Source organism: Typopeltis vanoorti, chromosome 3, assembly GCF_054136105.1.
Source record: "Typopeltis vanoorti isolate ZY-2024b chromosome 3, IOZ_Tvanoo_1.0, whole genome shotgun sequence".
Lineage (NCBI taxonomy): Eukaryota > Metazoa > Arthropoda > Arachnida > Uropygi > Thelyphonidae > Typopeltis > Typopeltis vanoorti.
In genome coordinates, this window is record NC_143551.1 from 97,330,816 (window position 1) to 97,354,889 (window position 24,074).

At 35.1% G+C, this 24,074-nt stretch overlaps 1 protein-coding gene across 1 annotated transcript in view; it reads left to right on the top strand.

The window, feature by feature from the left end:
* The window catches only part of LOC150108407 (reelin-like), a 920,570-nt gene that overhangs the window by 598,325 nt on the left and 298,171 nt on the right, over window positions 1-24,074 (top strand). Inside the window, exons 40-41 of the mRNA XM_090390755.1 lie at window positions 11,143-11,363; window positions 20,335-20,485. Of these exons, the coding sequence (XP_090246881.1) occupies window positions 11,143-11,363; window positions 20,335-20,485 (372 nt within the window). The remainder of the gene's footprint in view (window positions 1-11,142; window positions 11,364-20,334; window positions 20,486-24,074) is intronic.

Sequence of the window (24,074 nt, forward strand, 5' to 3'; positions counted from 1 at the left end):
ATGGGGCATTATAGCAAACAATACTCAGAGTTTATTTAAGTTGTAAGTCAGCAGTTAGAATTGAAGGAAGTACAGGAAGATAGTTTAATGTTAAATCTGGTGTGAGACAAGGATGTACATTATCCCCCCTGTTATTCATTATCTATATGGATCACATTATAAAGGAAAGTGGTATTAAACCTGATATCAAAATTGGAGATGTTAATCTCAGCTATTTGTTTTATGTGGATGATGTTATACTTCTAAATAAATCTGCTTCACGTCTGCAAGATTCCCAGACTAAAATGAATAACTGTTGTAATAGATATGGTGTGATGGTCAGCAATAACAAGGACAAAGACAATGAAAAATAGGCAGGCGCATTGAAAATATCAACTGCATTGTGAATGGAGAACCTATAGAACAAGTGAAACATTTCAGCTACTTAGGCACAATTTTAAGATGGTAAATTAAATATGGAAATAGATAACAGAATCAACAAAGCTGGTATGGTAGGAAGCCAACTAAATAAATTTATATGGAATAAAAGAGAACTTAGTCCAAACAGTAAATTAGACTAAGTTCTCTTTTATTCCATATAAATAGAAGACTGTGCTCAAACCAGTTTTAACTTATGGATCTGAGAGCTGGGTTAGAAATAAAACACTTGACTAGAAACTGCAGATATGAGAGTCCTGAGAAAGAGTAAGGGTGTGAACAGATGGCATTAATGGCAATATCATATTAAAAATGAGGATATTAGGAAGGAACTTGACATTTATAGTATCCATGAATATGTTAGCAGAGCTAATCTCAGATGGTACGGTAACTTAAACTAAATGGGAGAGGAAAGATTAGCAAAATAAGTGTTCTCTGTCAGGTTGGCAGAAAAAGACCCAAGATATAGGTGGATTGGTACAGTAAAGAGTGCCTTAGAAGATAGAAATATAGGATCTGATAATGTTGGTCTTGACAGGTAACAGACTGATTTTGAGGAAAATTGTTAATAGGAAGTTAGTAACGATGTAAATTTTTCATGTGGTACTGTCATATCCTGTACACTCCTTGAGGGTACCTGTCAGGAATTTGATGATGATGATGATGATGATGGTGAAACCCAGGTGACCACACCTGAGCACAGTATCCAGATGTGGTAAGAGGAATGATAACTTCCTTATCTATCTTTGTGTTCTTCAATAGCCAACTAATCCTGTGAGCTACCCTGGCTGCTTTAGCAATATGCCTATAAACATCAGCTCTCTATCTATTACTACCTCCAAACCCATGGTTTCATCTGTTTACTGGCATATAGTTCCCTCAATGTGGTACATAGCTTGTAATCTTTGTATCCCAAAATGCATAAATTTACACTTTTCCACATTAAACTGACATCCATTATGTTTTGCCATGCTGTTAGCCTATTTAAATTCATCCTGCAAGCGCTGTACATCACCTTAATTAACAGTTACTCTATCCAACTTTGCATCATCAGCAAACAACTGAATATTTCCTTTCAAGTTACCCCCCACTGGACTTTCAGTATTATCACTGATATTTACATTTTATGGTCTTCTATCAATACTCTCTACTATCACATAATTTGTTCTCTCTATCATCACAAAATCTTTCAACTTTCGTGATGAATATATCTTATAATTTTTGTACTTCAAAAAATCACGCAAATTTAGCTCACCCAACAAAGATATCTTGGCCGCTGTTTTTCTGCTTCAGATAGGTGCCATACCAACAATATATAGTTTAAGGAAATATATACATTTTACTTACATCTAAATAACTCAGTCTATCTTGCACACATAAAACAAATGAATATAATTAATTAACTCAGTATTATTAGCAAATATTTGAAAAAAAAATTATTTATCTTTCTCCATCATTTCGAATTGACAGTGTTCACCAAATATAGCACCTCTGTAGTGCAATCGGAAGAACGACAGTACGTTACACGCTTCAAACTAGAAAAGCCCTATGTTCAATTCTCGTCATGATGGGAGGAATCTTTATATGGACTTTTTCAATCGAAGGTGAGTTAGTCGATCTCATATGGAGGTAGCAGGGTTTTTCTCCTGAAAACTTGGGTTTTTCATCCCACATACAGACAAATCGTCCCTTCAAAACACACTCAATTTACAGACAGAAAATACTAGTTGTGGTGGTGGTGGTGGGCAGTAGATGGTTTTGATGTAGAGGTTCGGTGTAGTGGTGAAGACGGAGAGTTGTAAGTGTCCTTCCGCGATGAATGTACGGAATCCTTGGAGGTGTGTCACGAATAATAATAATAATAATAATATCCTCGAACCTGATTTTAAAAAAAAGAAATGCATATTAGCAATAAGAATATAAATAAATTTCAAAGTTAATTCTTATTTAAAAACATAATTATGATTTTAAAATAATTTATATTAATTGATTGTTTTAAATATTATAAACATTTCCAACTTAATCCATAGGTACTTTCATAAAGACTGTGGATGGAAAACTAGAAGAAATAATATCATAATCACCATTCACTATAATTTCCTAGTATGATTCTCATAGATGTAAAGAATACTAGAATAATCCAATACTATTAAGACTTCATTTTTATTCATTTTCTTGTCTGCAATGTTCTTTCAGATTGACCTATTATTCAACCAGCCTCCAGTATGACTGAATGTTATATTTCTGTTTTATGAGGCACTTGTGACTGCATAATTTTATGTTCTTTTCCTGCCTTTTTTTTTTTTTTGGTTCAATATTTTTTATTAATCTTTCACTTCATTCTTTTTTAAATGACCATATGACCTTGAATTAATTATATATATGTATGAATTCTCAAATTAATTCTAATATTGGGAAGTTGTTTTCTAATATGTTCAGTTTTAGTATATTTATGCCATATGTCCAGCCCAATAATCTTCCTCGGAACTCTTATATTCATGATATCCATTCATTAGTCAGTTGTTTTATTTTGACCTCAGTCTCATATACATGTGCTGGAACTAGTTCAAATTCTTTGTCTGGCTCCCGATGAGGGGGACTTGGATTTCAGCATGTTTGCCTTGAGAGAGAACATTTTGAGTCTCTGGGGAGGGTGCTTTCTGGCGTGGTCCATGTCAGGCCGTGTCGGTGGGTGCTTTTCCCTGGAATATGAGCAGTTCTGCTCAGTGGTAGGATGAGCCTGTCACTGGGTGGAACAAACACTGAGTTGGGTGATCTTTCAGTACTCGTAGGGAGTGGTCCAGGAGGGATCGCCTAATTTTTAGATTTGCCAGCCTGGTTGGCCAAGTGGTTAGCGTATCTGCTCTCCAACCAAAAGGCTGCGGGTTCGAATCCCGCTGCGGGCATGGATATTTGTGAAAATACTAGTGGTGGTGGTCAGCGGTAGATGGCGTTGGTGTAGATGATGAAGGTAGTTGGTGTAGTTGCATTGGTGAAGATGGAGAGTTGTAGAGTAGGTGCCCCTCCATCGATGAGTCTTGGACTCCCTGGAGGTGTTACGTAATAATAATAATAATACTTGCTTCAAATGTGTACTTTCCATTATGGAAAGGGTCACTACTCAGTTGGTTTTGATTTTCATTGATCTTCAATTTAAGTAGCATGGAGGTTCTGAGAGCTAAATCAATGCAGAAGTCATGTTTCTTGTACAAGTGTCAAAATTGAAATATTACCATATTTCAATAATAGGGGAATACACCATTTTGCTACAACTCTCTTATCTAGAGTATTTTAATAATATGGTGATAAACTTGTACCACTTATGTATGGAAAATATAACTTCCACATTGATTTAACTCTCATTATCTCTACAAGTTTAGCACACACTGATGAGATCCCAGTAGAGATCAAAACTGATCTGGGTAATGGCCCTTCCCATCACACATGACAATATATAAATCCTAAAGGAAGTATGTTGTGCTACCTGTGCCAATTTGATGTGACATCATCTACTTCTGTTTATTTAATCCTCTGCCCAAAAATGAGGAAACTTTTGTTTCATCATTTTTGGGTAGAGGATTAAATAATTAAATAAAAAGAGGATTAAATACCTCATAAATGAGGAAACTTTTGTTTCCTCATTCTTGGGTAGAGGATTAAAACTAGAATATAATTTTTATCAGACTAATTACTTTACAAGAAAATAAAAGAAAATAGTTTATCATAAGTGACTTGAGACAAAAACTCCAGCTTCATTCACAGCCTGCACTGAAGCCCTTGATCCTTGCCTAATATCTTTAAAAGGACTAGGTCTGACTTTGATAGAGCTAAATGTAATGAGCTTGTTACCTGTACCAATATTAATTCTACCTCCTGGTCCCTTGCAAAGTGATTAGGCACAACTTTTGTCCATCTGTGGTTTCTGATCTTTCTCATCCCAAATGGTAGAATTGCAACATCACATAAAGATATGGCTGACCTCCTAGCGCCATTCTTCTCATCCAACTTCTGTGCAGATAATGAAGGCAAATCACCTCCTTCTTTACCCAGCACATTACATCACATCTCCTGCCTTCCAAAGCTTTCCACTAGAAAGGCATCCAGGTTGTTCAGAAAAATCTTGAATAATGTGGATATAAAAGTGGCCTCTGATTCTATTGGAATCCCACAAATTGTGCTCAGGAGATGTGCCCCTTAACTAACGCCTATTCTTTATCATCTATAACACTATATGATACTCCTCCTACATTAGAATCTACATCATCCACCTCTGGACATATGCCATGGAATGTTTGGAGAAACCTGTGCTGTTGTGCTTGACATTTCAAAGACATTTGATAAGATAATGAACAAGAACATTGGGAATTACCTGAATATCCTCCAGTTCAATATCATGGGATTCACTAGATCACAATCAGAGGTATTAAATAATATTCTTACCAGGCACAAAGTAGACATTGCCCTACAAGAAGCTCACCACACCCCGCAAGGAAATATTACCATTCCTGGCTACATTCTTCTAACTGATAAACCTCATGAAAGACATGGCCTGGTTATCTAACAAAAGCAAATTTGGAAAGAATCTCCAAATCTCTACCATTCACAAAGTGACTTTTTTTTGTTGATACCCAACTGAACAACTTCTCTATCTACAATGTATATAAGTCTCCTCTCCTTGACTGGTCAAGGAGAGAAGACTTATATGACTGGTCATATAACTGATTATATGACTGGTCAAGTAACTCCACCTTTAGTTGATAACTATGAAAGATTGATTTTAAGCTTCTTATAGCATCTGGCAAGAAACACATCCCGAGAGGATTCAGAAAAATCTACATACCATGCTGGCTAACTGAAATCAGTATTCTTCTGGCAGAGTATGAACAACAGAACCATCCAGACACCACTTGTGCCCTCTTATGGTCCTTGAATGATTGTAGAAGGTATGAAAAAATGAACAACCTCAACTTTACCAGATCAAGTCACAAGGCTTGGTCACCTCTCTATCAACTGGGAGGCACCGACACTCCAAACTGTACTAAAGAAAAAGTAAGCACTTTGTGGGGAAACCTTAAAGGAAGTAGAGGAGATGAGAGATCTAGGAGTGGTGGTGGATAAGGACCTGAAATTCAGGGACCACATTGCACAAGTTGTGAAGACATCACATCGGATAATGGCAATGATTCGCAGAGGACCCTGACATACAGAAATAATGAGGTTATGATGCCATTATATAAGTCCTTGATCAGGCCTCATATGGATTATTGTACACAGATTTGGTCGCCAGGTTTTCATGGTGATCAGGATATGTTGGAAAGGGTCCAGAGAAGATTCACAAAGGTGGTCAGTGGTCATTAGAATGTTGAATATGAGGACAGATTGAAAGAATGTAACTTATAGAGCCTCATGAATAGGAGGAAAAAGGGGGAGGGATATGATTGAGATATATGAGCTAGTCAGGGGTTGTTATCAGGTTAACATAGAAGAGATTTGTCATAAAATGGGAGGGGGGGTAGAACAAGGAGGGTGTGAGCAGAGGAGTGCAAAAAAGGTTCTTTGCATGGAGAGTGGTTGGTGAGTGGAATGCATTGCATGAGCTTGTTGTGAATATAGACACATTGAGTCAGTTTAAAGCACAGTTGGATGAGCATTGTGTCAATAGTGTGTACCTCCAATTATTGCTTCTCTGACTCCATGGAGGTCAGATGTTAATAATAATAGTAATAATGTATTCCTGTAAAAATTAATTCTGGAGAAGAATCAAATGATTAAGCATCGTTTGATTCTTCTCCAGAGAGGAATCAAATGATGCTTAATCTTTCTAGACATTCTTGTAAAGCAAGTGATGATGCTCTCACATATCCATTAAAATTAGCATACTTTTTCTAGTAATTATATTCATCAGCACATCATCCTTTACAAAAATATGGCATAAACACATCACTGCTCTCAAGAGTGATGTAATTCTTTTGATTACAGTCTGTTCATCACATTATAGGTTTAATGGAATAAATAGACTACATATAAATAAATAAACTACATGCTTAATCACTCCTATATTTCATCTCAGTCACTGAGACACTATTAGGGAAATAATATGAAACTTGCAAAAACACACACAGATTTGCACAAACAATAAGTGAAAATGATTAACTTGAAAGCCTAAAGTCCTATGAGGGGGTGGTGTTGGGTAGGAGGCCTAAGAATTACCAAATCTTAGGAAGTTTAATACAACCATATTTATTAAAATTAGATCAGTTTTTTAATTTTGCTGCTGATTCTAAAAAAAAGTCTAAAATTTGCATTTTTTGAAAAATAGTATTTTTTTTTCCATTTGATTCTGTGCAAGGTATCCGAGGCATAGTCAGCAAGCCCTTCACTGACCATATTTATGATGACAGATGTATTTTTTATGTTCTTCTAGATGGATGTTAGCAGATCTCCCAGTTTGACCATAATAAGATAAGTTTCAGGAACAAGAAACTTTGTAAACACCTGGAACGGATAGAGGAGGTAGATGATCCATGGGAAACCGTATGAGGGTAGTTAGCTTTAGATGAGTTTGAATGCCATGCAGAGTCTGTTCATCATCTATCCTTCATAGTCATCTCTTCATCAATTGCTACTATCAGGCAAACTTCTGCTCTCAATGGCTGCAGACCAAAAATCATTGGCAAAATTATCACCCATTTTCTCCATATTCTACAAAAAAATAAAAATAAAAATAAAAAAAAAAGATATCACTTGCATAGAATTTCTCTCACATATGGTATAACACTTAAGAGCATATGTTTTGTGTTCTTAAGAAATTTCACTTAAAGATAAAATTCCTTCATTATTGCTACTTTGCACCTATCAAATTCCTAGCTTCAACAATTGATCCTATTTTGCACTGGGCTGTTCCATTTTAAAATGTTCTTCAGAACACCAGTCTTATATTATTATTATTATTAAGAGAGACCTCCAGGGAGTCAGAGACTCATCAAGGAAGGCCACATACTGCACACACCAGCTATCATACTTATTCTTGAATTCATTCACACTGCTTGCACTCACAACATCCAATGGCAATCCATTCCAATCACGCACCACCCTCTGAGAGAAAAATGTAGCCCTCGCACCCTTCTTGGCAGCCTTCATTCTCATCTTCCAAGGATGCCCTCTCATCCTTTCCCCACCCTCCATCAATTGAAATCCTGTATGACCCTTTCAGAAGTTTGTAAGTCTCAATCATATCACCCCTCTTTCTCCTGTTTGCTAGTGTCTGCAGTCTACAAATTCTCAATCTGTCTTCATAATCAGTATTCCACAATCCTGATATCATTTTTAACACCCTTCTTTGTACTCCCTCCAATATATCCGAATCACAACGGAAACCAGGAGACCAGACCTGCACACAATAGTCCAAGTGAGGTCTTATCAAGGCCTTGTAAAGAGGCAAAATAACATCCTTATCTTTACATGTGAACATTCGTTTCAGCATTGCAATTATCTTTTGAGTTGTAATTGCAATCTATGCTACATGGCCCGTAAACTTCAACTTCCTATCTATTAACACTCCAAGATCCCTAGCCTCATCAGTTTCTTCTAGCCTAATCCAACCAATATAATACGAAATTAGATATCTAATCATGCCGAAGTGAATGACTTTACATTTACTGACATTGAACTGACACCCATTTTCGCATGCCCACAATTCCAGCCTATTCAAATCATTCTGCAAAGACTGCATATCAGCAGCAGTCCTGATTACCCTACCTACCTTTGCATCATCAGCAAATAACTGTATGTCGCTTGTCAAATCCTTCCCAATATCATTAATGTACAGATTGAATAACAGTGGACCAAGCACTGATCCTTGTGGTACACCACTTGTTACTTTAAACCTTGCAGACTCAGATCCCCCCGTATACTACTTTTTGATATCTGTCAGTCAGCCTTCCTCTTATCCATGCTGATATTGTATAACCCAAACCCATTTTCTCCAATTTATGCATCAGTCTGCCATGCTGTATTCTGTCAAAAGTATCATTGTATATCCATTCCCCTCATCTAGTTCAATGGTAACATTGTTATAGAATGTGAGCAAGTTGTTAAAACATGACCTTTCCTTAGTAAACCCATGTTGTTCATTGCAAAGTAGAGATTTACGGTCAACCCATTTCTGAATGCAGGCCCTAACCAATTTTTCCAAAAACTTCACCAACACTCCTGAGATATTAATTGGATACATCGGTCTTTGCATCACCCTTGTGCAATGGAATTACCATATATTCCTTCCATTCCTGCAGAATCTTTCCTGTTCTGAGACTCATATTAAACATCCCCTGATCAAAGGAATAGCCAGTTCAGCTGAATACTCCTTTAGCAAACGTGCTGATATTCCATCAGTCCCTATTGTTGAATTCTTATTCAGTTTGTGCAACAGCTCTAATACCTCAGCCTCACACACCTGCGTTTCTTCATCTAGTGAAGAGGTAACAATTAGCTCAATGTTGCATTCATCAAGTTGATAGCTTTTAACAAAATGGGCACTCATTAACTGAACAACCTCTTCTGCATCTGTAACCCTCATGCCATCCTGATTTAGAAGCATTATTCAACTAATATCCAACTAATTAAATATCGCAAGTCGTGGTATTGCAGAATATGAAATTAACAACACTTGAAACAGGATCCTTTGAAATGATGCAAAACATCTATAGATTTGAATGCCTCATGAAAAAGAGAAAAAATTTTCTACACATATTGGTCTTGTCGCATTTACATGTAAATAACTACATGGATGCAAAATGCCCACTGAATCCACCATTTTTTATGATGACCCCCCCACACACACACATATGAAAGGTCACAAGACCTACTATAGTGCCATGTGTGGGCAAGTCAGTATATTGAGTAGACACCCAGCCACACAAGCCTGTAGAACTAGTTGGATTCCCACTGACTAATAGTGTTTTGCATTTTACAGAGTGCAACAGTAACATTAGTTACCAGTCAAAAATCATCATTAATTACTAGTTCAACAACTATGACTGGTTATCCATGCTGGTTTAATTTTGAATATAATAATACCTTTTATTTTAGATATCTAGGTTTTTTTTTTTTTTTTTTTTTTTAAGCTCTGACAGTGCCTATTGATGTATTGACAAAATATCCACTTGTGACAATTAACGATTAAAGTGTTTTCTAATTTCAATTTAATTCTTTCTTAAATAATATAGATCACAGTAAAACTATAGCTATCCCATACATTAAAGAGTTATCAGATAAAAATAAATAGAATCCAACACAACACAATATTAATGCTACTTTTAAACCACTTATAAAATTAATAAACATATTCAAGTCTTCCAGTCCACGCAGTTAGCTAGTGTGGCTGTGCGCTTCACAACCATATGCCTGGGGAAGGAGTATCCTAGGTTCGATTCCCATCGGTGACATGAGGAGCTGAAGGATCCTCCTCAGCCATAGCCAAGTTAGCCAGTCTTGGGCATGGATAGTAGGGTTTTTTCCCTAGTTTATCCTGGGGTTTTTCATCATGCAAAGCAGGCAAACTGGCCTTGAGAATTCAACACTACAGACATAGGATACACCGGGGCGTAGGGCTGACCACCTTATCCTGTGAACGGTTTGAGGTCCGATGATTAATAAACTCTCGACACCGCAAGGTAAAAGAGAGAAAGGAAGATGTGATGTGATTCAAGTCTTTCGAGGATCCTCTCCCTCCCTTGGCTCACTCTGGGGTATACAGAATCCATTGCACCTGTAACTTGCCTTATATTGGTGAAACTGGACACACAATTCCAATCCATAAAAAAGAATATAAATGATGCATTTGGTAAAGCAGGCCTCTTGAATTACATTCTTAACACCCTACACCAAATTAATTAGAAAGGTACCTGTTTTCCTTACATCATACAAAAAACTTGGTATGAATGCAAATTCAAGGAAGCCAGGGAAACTTTGATCAACCATCCTAATCTAAACAATAATAGTGGCATAAAAATCTCAAGAATTGGATTGCACATATTCACCTCATGTAGGTTCTTTCCGGTTCCATAGCAAACTCTTTAAGACTCTAAGCAATAATTCCAGCCCTCACTGGCCACTATCTATTCTAATTTATCTATGAGTAATTATGTGAGAACACATTGCTCTCTAGCTTAATATTAATATATCTCTTAATGACTTGTAACAAATAACAGGTCTCTAACTTTGACGCAGTAATTTTTTTTTTTTTTTCACCAGAGGCCAGGCCAGTAGAGTTAATGGTTGACCAAATTAGTGTGACCTTAGTACTATGTAGATTGTAGTGCAGTTTGTTTCTTTATATTTTTTACTAAATAATTTAAGGAAATTACAACATCAACTAGGATATACATTAAAATTAATTTTAATATACTTCAATATTTCTTCTTTATATATATATGTATACTCTAGATGATGATCGTGATATGAAGGTCGAAACATCGAGTGATTATTTTGGTTTATATTAGACTGAAGTTTTACTATAACATGGTAGTTGTTTTCAAATTTTTTAATAATAAAAGAAATAATTCTTAAATCATTAAAGATATGTCTAGTTCAGTACATATGAATTCTCATTAAGGATTATAAATGGTCATTATTTATATACAGAAATAAGTAAAGGATTTCTAGTGAAATAAATTTCATAGAGCAATTTAAATAACAAATTTGATATAACTTATATTTCCTTTGCAGAAATGTGAGATTTAGATGGTATCAGGGATATTACTCATTACGAGATTCTCCTCCATATTGGGCTTTAGATAATGTCTATATTGGTCCTGCATGTGTTTTGCACTGTATGGGACATGGCTCTTGTGTTAATGGCGTAATGTGTCTGTGTGATCCTGGTTATGAAGGAGATTTTTGTTACAATTTCATCCCAAATCCAAATTTTCTAAAAGACAGCTTTGAAGGTATGTATATGTTATTGCTTGTGACTTTATGTCAGTACTTTAAGAGATTATTCATGAACATTCCCAATCAGACACATCATATGAATATGGGTTCATATGTAATTCCATGTTAAAATTTCAATAGCTGTTTGATGCTATTCATGTTGAAGTTTCTGGAACATTAAGCTACCTGGACGCTGGAATATAAACAAATATTTTTTAGCTTAAATTAATTATTAACAGCTGTCATTTCGCTAACTTAAGATATCATTCTTCTTCTTCTTCTTGAGTATCCTGCAATTGAGCAGGTTCTTCTTTTAGGAGCAAAAACTTTTCTTCCACTCTCTTCTCTTCTGAGCCTTCTCTTTCAAGGTTTTGTACCTGTCTCCATTCAGCATGTCATCTAACATTGTTTTCCTTACTCTTCCTCTGGGTCTTTTTCCGTCTATTTTTCCTTCAGTGACATCTCTGATGATTCCATTCCCTCTCAAAATATGTCTGATCCAGTTTCCCTTTCTTCTATTTTTCTTCCTTAACAGTCTTCTTTCTTCTTCTACTCTTTTTAAGACCTCTTCATTAGTTATTTTATCTGTCCATTTGATTTTTTCCATTCTTCTCCAAATCCACATCTCAAAGCTTTCCAAAATCTTAATTTCTTCTTTCTTCAATGTCCAAATTTCAGCTGCATAGAGGGCAACACTCCACACATAACATTTTATTAGTCTTTTCTTTAGGTTTCTATCCATTTTGCTTCTGAATAAATTCCATTTTCTATTAAAGGCATCTCTTCCCATCACTATTCTTGCTTTTATGTCACTTTTACATCTTCCATCACTGCTAATAATACATCCTAAATATTTAAACGTCTTTACTTGATTCGATTTTTTCTCATTTATTCTGATATCCATATTTGCCTCTTTCCTTGCTATTTTCATTACCTTTGTTTTTCTGATGTTAATTTTCATTCCATAATTGATACAGGATTCCAGTAATCTGTTCAACAGATGTTGCAGTCCTGTTTCAGTATTTGATAATAATGCCTTGTTATCTGCATACTTATTGCAAATATCTGTCTACCTCCAATCTTTATTCCTTCTTCCGAATTCTCCAGTGCTTCTTTTAACATTGCTTCAGAATACATGTTAAACAAAATTGGCGACAGAGAACAGCCTTGTCTTACTCCTCATAATGGAAAAGATTGGTATAGATTGGAAAGACAGAAGGCTAATTATTTCACTATATATGGAACAGACTGCCAGGGTGAGAGACATATATGGTACAACAGAACCAAGCAGTTTGTTCCATATATAGTGAAATAATTAGCCTTCTGTCTTTCCAATCTATACCAATCTTTTCCATTACTTTCACCATCTTATCCCATTTTACAAAGTCAAAAGCTTTTTCAAAATCTATATAACAGATATTAACTTCTTTATTCACTTTCAGACTTCTTTCACTTACTATTCTTAACAGTCCAGTCGCATCTCTTGTTCCTCTACCCTTCCTGAAACCAAACTGATCTTCTACAAGAAATTCTTCCACTTTATATGCAATTCTTCATGTTAAGATTCTTATAAGTATTTTTGATGTATGGGAAATGAGGCTTATTGTTCTAAAATCCTTGCAGTTCACTGCATTACTTTTCTTTGGTATAGGTATAAATATTAAGGTCATAAAATCTTTTGGTGGTTCTCCTTTGTTATAAATTAAATTTATTATTTTGGTTATTTCTTCAGTTCCTTTCTTTTGAAGTTGTTTCAGGAATTCTGCAGATATTTCATCTATTCCTTCTGCCTTTCCACATTTTAGTTCTTTAATGACCATTTCTACTTCTGTCTTCAAAATCTCTGGGCCTAGATCATCTTCATATACCTTCTTTATATCTTCTAATGGCAACTCATTTGGTCTATTTTCCTTGTCATATAGATCTTCAATGTATTCCTTCCATCTCATCAGGATTTTATCTTCTTCAGTTATGATTTCTCCATTCTTATTTTCTATGCCTCTTGTGAGAAATAACAAGAACAGTCACATGCATGGAGGGCATCAATGCCACTCTTTCTGGTGATTCCTGTTGTTCTACAAAAACTGCCATGAGATGGCAGCATTTGTCTGACATAATGTTTTTTAAACCTTGATTCGTTGATAGTTTTGAGCTCACTATTAGTGGTTGCTGAAAGGTGGAGGCAAGCTGCAATTTCGAAACTTTAGGGCTAAAGGAGTTCCACTTACTACTCTCTTTGGTAATAAAAGGCATTATGGAGAGAGAAATAAAGAAATGATAATTTCAAAACATTTTGATTCTTTGTGTCCATGCAGATCCTCTACTGACTAAATAGAAATTGAGATGATCCAATAGATTTTTGTAAAGATTCTAAATACTGAATTTCAATAAAATTTATCTCCCTTTTCCTTTAGTGTTACACAGTGATCAGCATTCATTTTACACAAATTATGGACTCTACAACTGGGAAATTAAATAATTATTTTAATTTCCCGACATTTCAACCTTCATATTAAGGTCATCATCTGGCGTATGCACATATCTATATAGAGACAAGCTAAATTACATTTCACATAGTATGCTGAAGAGACAATGATTTGATCAACTGTTATTCTACTGGCCTTACCTCTAGTGAAAATAAAATAAAATAATAAATTAACTACATCAAAGCTGTATTCTATTTAAGACAACATCAGAGACACATTCTTTCATATAGATAGTTTTGTTACAGTAAAAATTATGTCCTAATTTAACACATGACAATTTTTATATTAGATTTAGGATCCTGGATTACCTATGGTCCTATTTATAATTGACTCTTAGGGAGAAAGGTTAAGTGGGTTTGATATGTGCCTTCCATATTCTTGGGATTTTTAGACCATAATTATTGTTAAGATTAGGGTGATTGAAAAGAATCTCACAATCCTCCTTAAATTTATGTCCTTATCAGTCCTTATCAATCACCCTAATCTTAACAGTAATGATGGTCTTAAACCCAAGAATATGGAATGCACACATATTATATCTAACCTTTCTCCCTAAGAGTTAATTATATAACAATTGTCATGTTAAATTAGGACATCATTTTTTCTGTAACAAAACTATCTATATAAAAGAATGTGTCTCTGATGTTGTCTTAAATAGAATATAGCTTTGATATAGTTAATTTATTTTATCTCATTTATTTATTGTAATTTTACTTTATTTTCACTAGAGGTTAGGCCAGTAGAATAACCATTGATCAAATCATTGTCTCTGCAGCATACTGTGTGAAATGTAATTTAGCTTGTCTCTGCATATATATATGTATGTCTACTCCAGATGATGACCTTAATATGAAGGTTGAAATGTCAGGAAATTAAAATAATTACTTGTAACACGGTTGTAGAGTCCATAATTTGTGTAAAAAAAAAAAAAAATGAAATTTATCCCTCATAGAGTCTAGGAATGATTTGTATACTGAAAGTCAAATGGACAGACAAGAAAAATTTAATAAGTGCTTATATATTTTGCAAAATGCACCTTAAAAGGAATATAACATAAAAATAATGAAATGAATAAATATAAATAAATAAGAGCAGTATTGATTATGGCAAAGCAAATATCCATATCTGCAAAAATGTGCAATATACATATAAGCTATAACATTAAAACATTTTAAACTGATTATGAAATTAACATCCTATTTGGCTCTCTAAAGTCCCTTAACCTCCTTTCTCACCCAGAGATATATACCAAATGAGATATATGTGCAACCTACCATGCAGAGCCAAAACTGAACACACAGGTAATATCAGATCAGAAAAGATGAATGTAAGTAGTTGTCATATTTTTCATTTTATCCACCATAGTAATCTGATTTGAAAGAGACCCAATTGCTACATCTCATCAGAAAATAAAACTTAAAGCAGCAAATGATGTCAACTACCTCAACCTCAATAAAAATTATTATTATTACTATTATACAGGTATTTCCATGGAGTCAGAAGACTCAGTGTGAGAGATCCATTATTCACAAACTAGCCATTCTTCACACAATACCTATCATACCTCTCCTTAAACCTATTCACTGACATAGCACTGAGTGCTATGTCAGTAAACCTATTCACTGACATAGCACTCACGGCCACTTATAGCAACACATTTCACCCACCATGCAAAAAAATCTAGTCCTATAACACCCTCGAAAACCATGCTGTTATGTTACACGATCTCCATGGAGATGACCCCCCCTTATTCTTTCCCTCCCTTCTGTATACTGAAAAAAGTCTTCAGTGTCAGTCCTATAAAATCACTTTAATAACTTACATGCTTCTATTGTGTCTACTCTTTTCCACCTATCAGTTAATTTTTGAAGCCATAGGCTTTCAGTCTATTCTCATAGGGAGCTTTCCATATACCTGCCACAATCTGTGTCACTCTACTCTGGATCCTCTCCACCACTGCTTCATCCCTAAGAAATCTGGATGTCTGGACCTATGTGCAGTACCCCAGATGTGACCTTATTAAAACCTTATAAACAAATATAATAGCTCTCAATCCCTGCTTGCTAGTGTGTTCTTCAACAACCATATAACCTGATGTGCTGTTTTGGATACCTTCACAATATGCCATCTAAACTTCACTCCCTGTTTACAATCCTCAAGTCCCTGGCATCATCAGTTTCCTTCAGTTCATTTCCATCAATATAGTACACAGCTTGTGATCTCTTATTCCCAAAGTACGTCACCTTAAACTTGGACATATTAAACTGGTACCTATTTACCTTTGCCCATACTGCTAGTCTGTTTAAGTCGTCCTTCAGGATCTCTATATCATCTTAATTGACCATCGCTCTTCCCAAGTCTGCATCATCAGCAAACAACTGAATACTTATATCATTTATGTACAAAATAAACAGCAGTGGGCCAAGTACTGAGCCTGTGGAGTAAAACAGGTTCAGTAGTGTGTTACATCTTAACACAGTACTGAGTACTTAAAACCATGTTCTGATCTGTCCATCAGCTACCCTCTAATCGAAATCACCAGATTCACATCCATTTCCATTTGCTCCAGTTTGTGCAATAGAGTTCTGTGTGGAATTTTGTGAAATGCTTTTACAAAGTATAGCATTATCACTGAGTAGCTATTTCCGTTATCCAACTACATTGTCACCTTATTATAAAAAGGAATCTAATTAGTAAGGCAAAACTAATTCTTCACCTATCCTTCACAAAACCATGTTGTCAGTTATAAAGTATTGTATTCCTATCTACCCAGTTCCTAATTCTGTCTTTCTTCAATTTCTCCAATACCTAAAAACTACCACTCCTGAGATGCTGATTGACCTATAATTTTCTACTTCTGTTTTGGTGCCTCCTTTGTGCAATGGGACTATTTTGCCCTCTTTCCACTGCATTGGGACTTTCCCATACTGAGGCTTAAATTAAACAACTTTGTCAGAGGAACTGATAATTTCCTTGCATATTCTTGTGACAATATGCCACCAAATCCCATGGCTGTGTTCTTATTGAGGTTCTGCAATATTTTAAGCATCTGCATTTTTTTAGTCTCTGTTCTCCCATCGATCAGTCTACATCACCTTCTAGATTGTATACCCCTCCCAACCCCTCTGCAAACTGATCACTCGGTAATTCTCGACTATTTGGATTTCTTTTGTTACCTTCCCACCATCAGCACTTTTCAAAGTCATCCTTCCATAATCATTCCTCCTTTTACTTGCCACATAGCGAAAGACCTTCTTAGGGTTTCCTTTGACCTAGCTTTCTCTCATAATTAGCTTTGGCCTTTCTTCCTTAACATACAGGTCACCCTTCTTGCCTGTGTCCTGTACTGCTCATGGGCATGCTGACTGAACAACACTTTCTCAAGACTCTTGATCCCAATTCTATTCAAATGCAAATTATCCATCTTATATATAAATCCTTCCTTCCATCAAACTCACTCCACACATCCACAAACTCCACACCATTCCTTTTGTAATCTACACACTGACTCATACACAGTCATCTCTCTCACATAACACACTTATCACCTGCTAAATCATTTGTACCAGCCAAAATAAACATCATTTTCACCTCACTCTCTGCATTCTTACAGCATTGTTTCTCCAACCAACCACTCAGTCTCATATTTTGTTCTCTATAGAAGTCCACATAAGTGTAGTATCTTTTCCATTACTTTCTGGCCATTCTCTTCATTTTCCACAAGTAATTTTTACAGTCCCTTATGCTGTTTGTAACATCAACCTCACCAGTTGTATTATTTTTATGCATTTCATCTTTTAATTCACTACTATCATTCTTCTTACTCCTTTCACATTTTTTGCATTCACTCTTGAAACACTCTCTCTCCAGTTTTATTCTCCTTCCTTGAATCTCTCTTTCTATGAAATGTATACATTTTGTGCATGCTCCAGCCAACAAAATCATGCATCGAAATCACCTGCAATTGTTTTATGCATCGGTGCCATGATGCACAACACAGCATACAATAAAACAAACAAAGCTTTGAAAACTACAGAATTAACCACACTTCCCAGTTAAACAAACTAACACTCATAAATATAATGCAAAATGAATAAATTAATTATTGCTAAATACTTACAGAAATAACTTTTTTTTCTGTACCAAAAATCACCACATATAACACCTTCTACCCTCTAGCAGCAATCCAGGTAGCCTCAAAATTTTGAGATTAGTGATTCACATTCAGTCCCTTTAGCCTACATATCTAGATTGTCAGGTCATTATACAGTAACATGCCAATATGGCTATATAATAATAAAGGAAGAAAGAACTTTTTGTCAGACAGTCTTGAATGTGTGACTGGGAATTTCTGCTATAAGGCATACACACCAACCAAATAGACACAAAAAAAATTTTTTATTTTTATATCAATATAAATATAAATCATCAATATAAAAAAGCATTTTATATTGATGTGGTGTGTGTGTGTGTTGGAATTGCAAGGGAAATTCATATCTACTGATATTCTTGGACTTTGCAGTCATTTGATGGGTTACTACATGGCAGATTGGTATCAAGCTGTGGAAGATGGGGATTGAATAAAATTGTAAGCTGGATTGAAGTTCAGCTCACTGAACGATATCATCAAACTGTGTATGATGGAGCAGTCTCAGAAAAGGAAGGGGCCAGTGGTGTGCCACTGTAAGACACTAATCATCCCATACAGAATTGTTCAGCATAAATTTAATCTTAGTTTTCATTATGATGTGGAAACTCTGAAGAGGATTCAGAGATGAATGACATGTAATATTAAGAATCTAGAATGTTATGCAGAGAGTTGAGAAAAGCTAGATTGCAGAATTTGGTGGATAGAAAGAAAATAGGTGATATGATAAAGATGATTAAATTAGTGAGCAGATTTTACTTGATTAATTATTATTATTATTTTCTTGATCTCCATAGAGTCACAAGACTCATCATGGAATGTCAACACTAGTCAAAACAGTCATACACTTATTAAACTCATCCACTCTTTTTCCCATTCTCTTAGGCAATGCATTTTATGCTCCTACCATTCTCCAATACAAAAAACTTCTTACTCTCTTTTATTCACTACTTCCTTTTTGCAACTTCAGAGATGGCTCCTTGTCCTTGTTCTTTCCTCTCATTTTGCCATATGAAAAATTTCCTCATTGAAGCATTCCATAGACCTGTCACCACTTGTTTACTTGTCACTGGATCTTCTCCACTACCTCCTGATTCCCAGGTGACCAAATTTGTGCACAGTAATCAAGATGCAGCTGAATCATAGCCTTATAAAGAAGGATAATAACCTCCTTATTATTACTTGTCAATGTGTTCTTCAACATCCAAGTAAGCATTTGAGCTCTTTTGACAACTTTTGCAATATGCCTTCTGAACTTGAACTCTCCATCCACCATTATCCTCAAATCCCTAGCCTCATCAGTTTCCTGCAATCCAGTTCCATCAACATGTGTGATCTTTATCCCAAAGTGCATAACCTTACATTTTGCAGCATAAAATTGACAACAATTATCCTTCTCCACAATTCTAATTTATTTAAATCATCCTGCAGGATATCTACATCACCTTTATCAAATTCTGCCCTGCCCTTTTTTTTGCATCATCATTAAACAATGAAATATCTTCCTCATAAATCATTCTCAATATCATTAATATGCAAATTAAAGAGTAGTGGCCCTAGTACAAAGCCCTGATGTACTGCACTAGTAACTGTTATTCTCAAACAGATGATGATAGTGAACCATTAGGAAGATGTCTCTCTCTTATCAGCTATATTTGTCAAATGGTAGGATCTCATCTTTTCATATAATAAGCTGTGGTAGTAGATGATTTTAATTACCTAGTGTGAAACCATCACCATCCCCTTTATTGGTGGCCTGAAATTGTTAAAAATATTCCATGTTTGGTCTCAAGAGCAGGGTTCCTGGATTATCTAGTGCTTAGCCTATTGGCACTAAATACTAAAATGTGCCATGTGTTTCCAACCCTTTTTTTTTTAATGGGATTAACATTTTTAAAAAAATAAATAAAGTCATCTGAATGGCTAACTATTTAATTTTTGTATGTGCATTTTGGATGCTGAATATAATCTCAACAAGTATGGCTTCATTGATTTACCCAAAATCTGAGCAACTATCATTTAAAACCATCCTTGGTCCAACAACTAAAACTATTTCTAGTTCTACATCTGTTTCTTCCTTTCTTCTTTTTTTTTTATTCATTGTAGCCGGAATTGTTTTCGTTATATATTTGATTGATATGTACTTTATGATCTGAAGATGACCAGTTTGAATCTAACAAAGTATCTGGAGTTAGATTTCTAGTTTATCTTTCAAATAGTAAATATTTTATTTAAGAATTTAAGCAGTTTTATCCTATTATAATATTGTGAGTTAAAATAACAAAATAACATGAATGATGCTTTCTATTAAGCTGTGCCAAAGATACTATTCTGTGTTTTATATATTTATTTCAGAAACATATGTTGATTTTGATCACTGGGAGATATGGAGTGGTGCAGAAATATCTCGAAGTTGTGGAGTACTTATTACTGGAGCAAGCTTAGTATTCAGTTATCAAGGAGAAAGAATGCTTGTTTCACGAGATCTAGATCTAACTTTGGTTAGGTAAGTTCAAACTTTTAAATATTAGAACATCTACTTTTAATATAGCAATTGACCCGGTTTATTAGATTTCATTTCAGTTATTTCTTTTTAATGAGGAATATCATAATTTAAAATGCAAACAAAAATTATGCAATGCAATCGATGTGGAAATTCCAGTTAAGAAGGGGTATATTGGTGAGCTTAGGAGGAAGCTTGAAGTGGTATCATGGCATAAAGATCTTCAAAGGAAGGATGTTCATACTGCAAAATAATATAATAATTTCATTGAAATTTCATTTCATTTTTCAGTTTCGGAAATAAATTCTTAGGTTTGCAGAATATAAGTTATAACATAAGATTAAGATCAACAGATGACAGAACCATATTAAAAATGAGGATATTAGAAAGGAACTATCAGAGGGTGCTGTGTAGGCAGGCGGATGCACGCACGATGTTATCACTGCTCCCGTTTATATAGGTTTGAAGTGGTCTTAACTGATGTTTTTAATTTGAAAGTAGTGCTGTTTAATTCCACGAGTCACGCTGAAGACAGGGATGTTTAAATAATCAAAATCGGCCAAGTAATATCCAAATTTTGTGTGCTGAAAGTCATAGAGTGAACCGCTGTCACCAACCAACAATGATCAAAGGACGTCGCCATTTTAAAAGTTCGCACTATAGTCACTAAAGGGAAGAAAGTCCAAAGGTCACCGAGACAGCAAAAGTCAAGCACAATGAGCTATAACAAGCCATTAAGCAACAAAGGAGACGGGCCACATTGTTCTGGATGTGGCCGAAGACAACATTTCCGATGTTCTGGAATCTCAGAAAGCACGTGGAAAGCAAAAGGAGCCGCAAAATGGACTGAATGGCACTGTCTACAATGCCATGAGAAAATGAAGAACAAAGAATAGACACCAAAGAAAAGCAACGACGCACATCAAAGTAAGTCCCTTCCTGATCCTAAAATTACAGACAACTTAGACTCTTTCAAACTTATGGTTAAAGATTTGCTAAATACACACATGGAACAAATTAACAAAAAATTAAAGGACCGTGAGAGAAATAAAGATAAAATTAATGATAGCAATAGAAACACAAGAAACACTCAAGCACAAAAACAAAGAATTGCAGAAAACACACACTCAAGTGTCAAATGGAGCACATGCTACAAAAAGAAAGACCTTCAAATTGAGAGATTACCAAAAGAAAAGACAGAAGATTTAAGCAACATAGTGCAACTGATCAGCAGCAAAATTGGCATTCAAGTCACAACCACAGACATTGCCTCTATTAACTGAGGCCCACAAAAAAACAAAGCGAGACCGCCACTAATCATCGTTCATTTTACCAGCAGAAGTCTGAGAGACTCCATTCTTGCAGCAAGCAAGAAAACAAGGCCGACAACATCGATCCTAACTGACAAGAAACTCCCAACACCAATCTATATATCTGAACACTGGACTCCATACTTTAAAAATTTTTTATACCAAGCAAGAAAGACAAAAACAGAAAAACTACAAGTTCCTGTGGACTAAGGATTCACAGATATTTATGAGAAAGAATGAAAACACTCGAGTTTATATAATTGCAAAAGAATCCATCCTACACAGCCTACCAATATAAAACACTAACTCTTCACATCCTTAAGAACAAGATTAGAAATCACTTAAAAACTATATAATGAGGACCCCAAATATAGGCAAACATATCCAGTCAGACAATATACACTTCAAGGTCTTTGACTCTTTGAAGAAATGGTCAGACAACATTTCCACCAATACCAACTTCACTATCATACACACAAACATAAGAAATAAAAAAAACACTGGCTTACATTCATTACACTACTCAACTACACCTTGACAAACATAGATGTGCTAATACTGACCGAAGTTGCAATAAACAACACAGAAATTTACGCATACAACATTAATAATTACCAAACCTACAACTTATGTAGAGCAAACAAAAGAGGAGGTGGTATCATGGCATTTATCAAAGAAAAATAAAAATACAATGTGACTGAAAAACAAACTCATTTCGAACATGCAGAAACACTAATTTTGAAATCGCAAATAGCGACAAACATAGTATCAAATACACAATAAACATAATATACAGATCAATTGTGGTTGAAGAAGCATGGTCAAGAGTATTTATATGATTGTCTCCTATTAGGATGAGCCTATGTGTTGTACGGAGTTCAATGCTGCTAAGCTATGCTTCTAACTCATGCAGAAAGCTCAGTGGATTATTATCTGGGTGAGTTAGAAGCATGGCTAAGCAGCATTGAACTCCGTACAACACATAGGCTCATCCTAATAGGAGACATTAATATAAATACTCTTGACCACGCTTCTTCAACCACTAACACATACCTTGATATACTAAGTCAGTACAATGTAAACCCTACCATTAACTCCCCAACAAGAGAAGAAATACTCAACAATTCACTAACACAATCATGCATTGATCATATCAACATATGGGCTCCCATCCATACATATACATCATCAGTAAATAACGTCAAAATTGCCAATCACTACTTTGTCTTAACTTTCTTTTATTATGAAACCTACCCCTCACCACCACAAAAGTCAACGAAGCTCAATCATATTAAAGAGCATTGTCGACAACCTTGTAAAAAATACAGACTGGAATTGCCTACTTAAAATAAATGATCCTGTAACATTATATGAGAATTTCCAACTAAAGTTCACAGAAATATACAAAAAAGCAACAAAGCCTACACAAACGAGGTGACAAACAGACAATAATCCATGGATAAATGGCAATATACTAAATAGTATTACCGTAAAAGAAAATCTATGAAAAAAATTCAGAAAGTCATCCAGTAACACACATTTACAAACATTATACAAAAACACAAGAAATCAACTAACAGCAAAAAGACACTACTACTTCCAAAAATTCATGGAATATAATGACAACATGAAGTAGACATGGGCTACACTCAATGAATTAATAACTCAAAAAAAGAAAACTTAAGCACAAGATTTTATTGCAAAAAGTTTCGGTCAGGATACAAACCAAGAGGAACTAGCAGACTCATTCAACCATGCCTTCACAAATATCAAACAACTCAAAAAAGACAATCTACCAATGATCAACAAAAAACTACTGACACAAACTCAACAACAAACTATATTTTCCACCTGTAACAAAACAGGAACTGAAAGATGCACTCTTACAGCTAAAAACCAAAGATCAATCCAGGAATAGATAAAATAAGATTCACAGACCTTTTAACACACTTTGAGCAAATAAATCCAATATTTTTGAAACTCGTGAACATAATATTCGACACTGGCATTATTCCACAACAACTAAAAACTGCAATAATTATGCCAATTTACAAGTTGGTAAAAGAAACAATATTCAGAACTACAGAGCAATTGCTACCCTGCCAGTCATTTCAAAAATTCTAGAAAAAATAACACACACCAGACTACAGAACTATTTACAGAAGTACATAGTTCTGTAGTCTGTATCATCTCACAAAACCAAGAAAACAAAAAGCACCATCACTTTATTAGAAGATATCACCAACGCAATAAACAAAGCTCTCGACAAAAACAAGTATGCC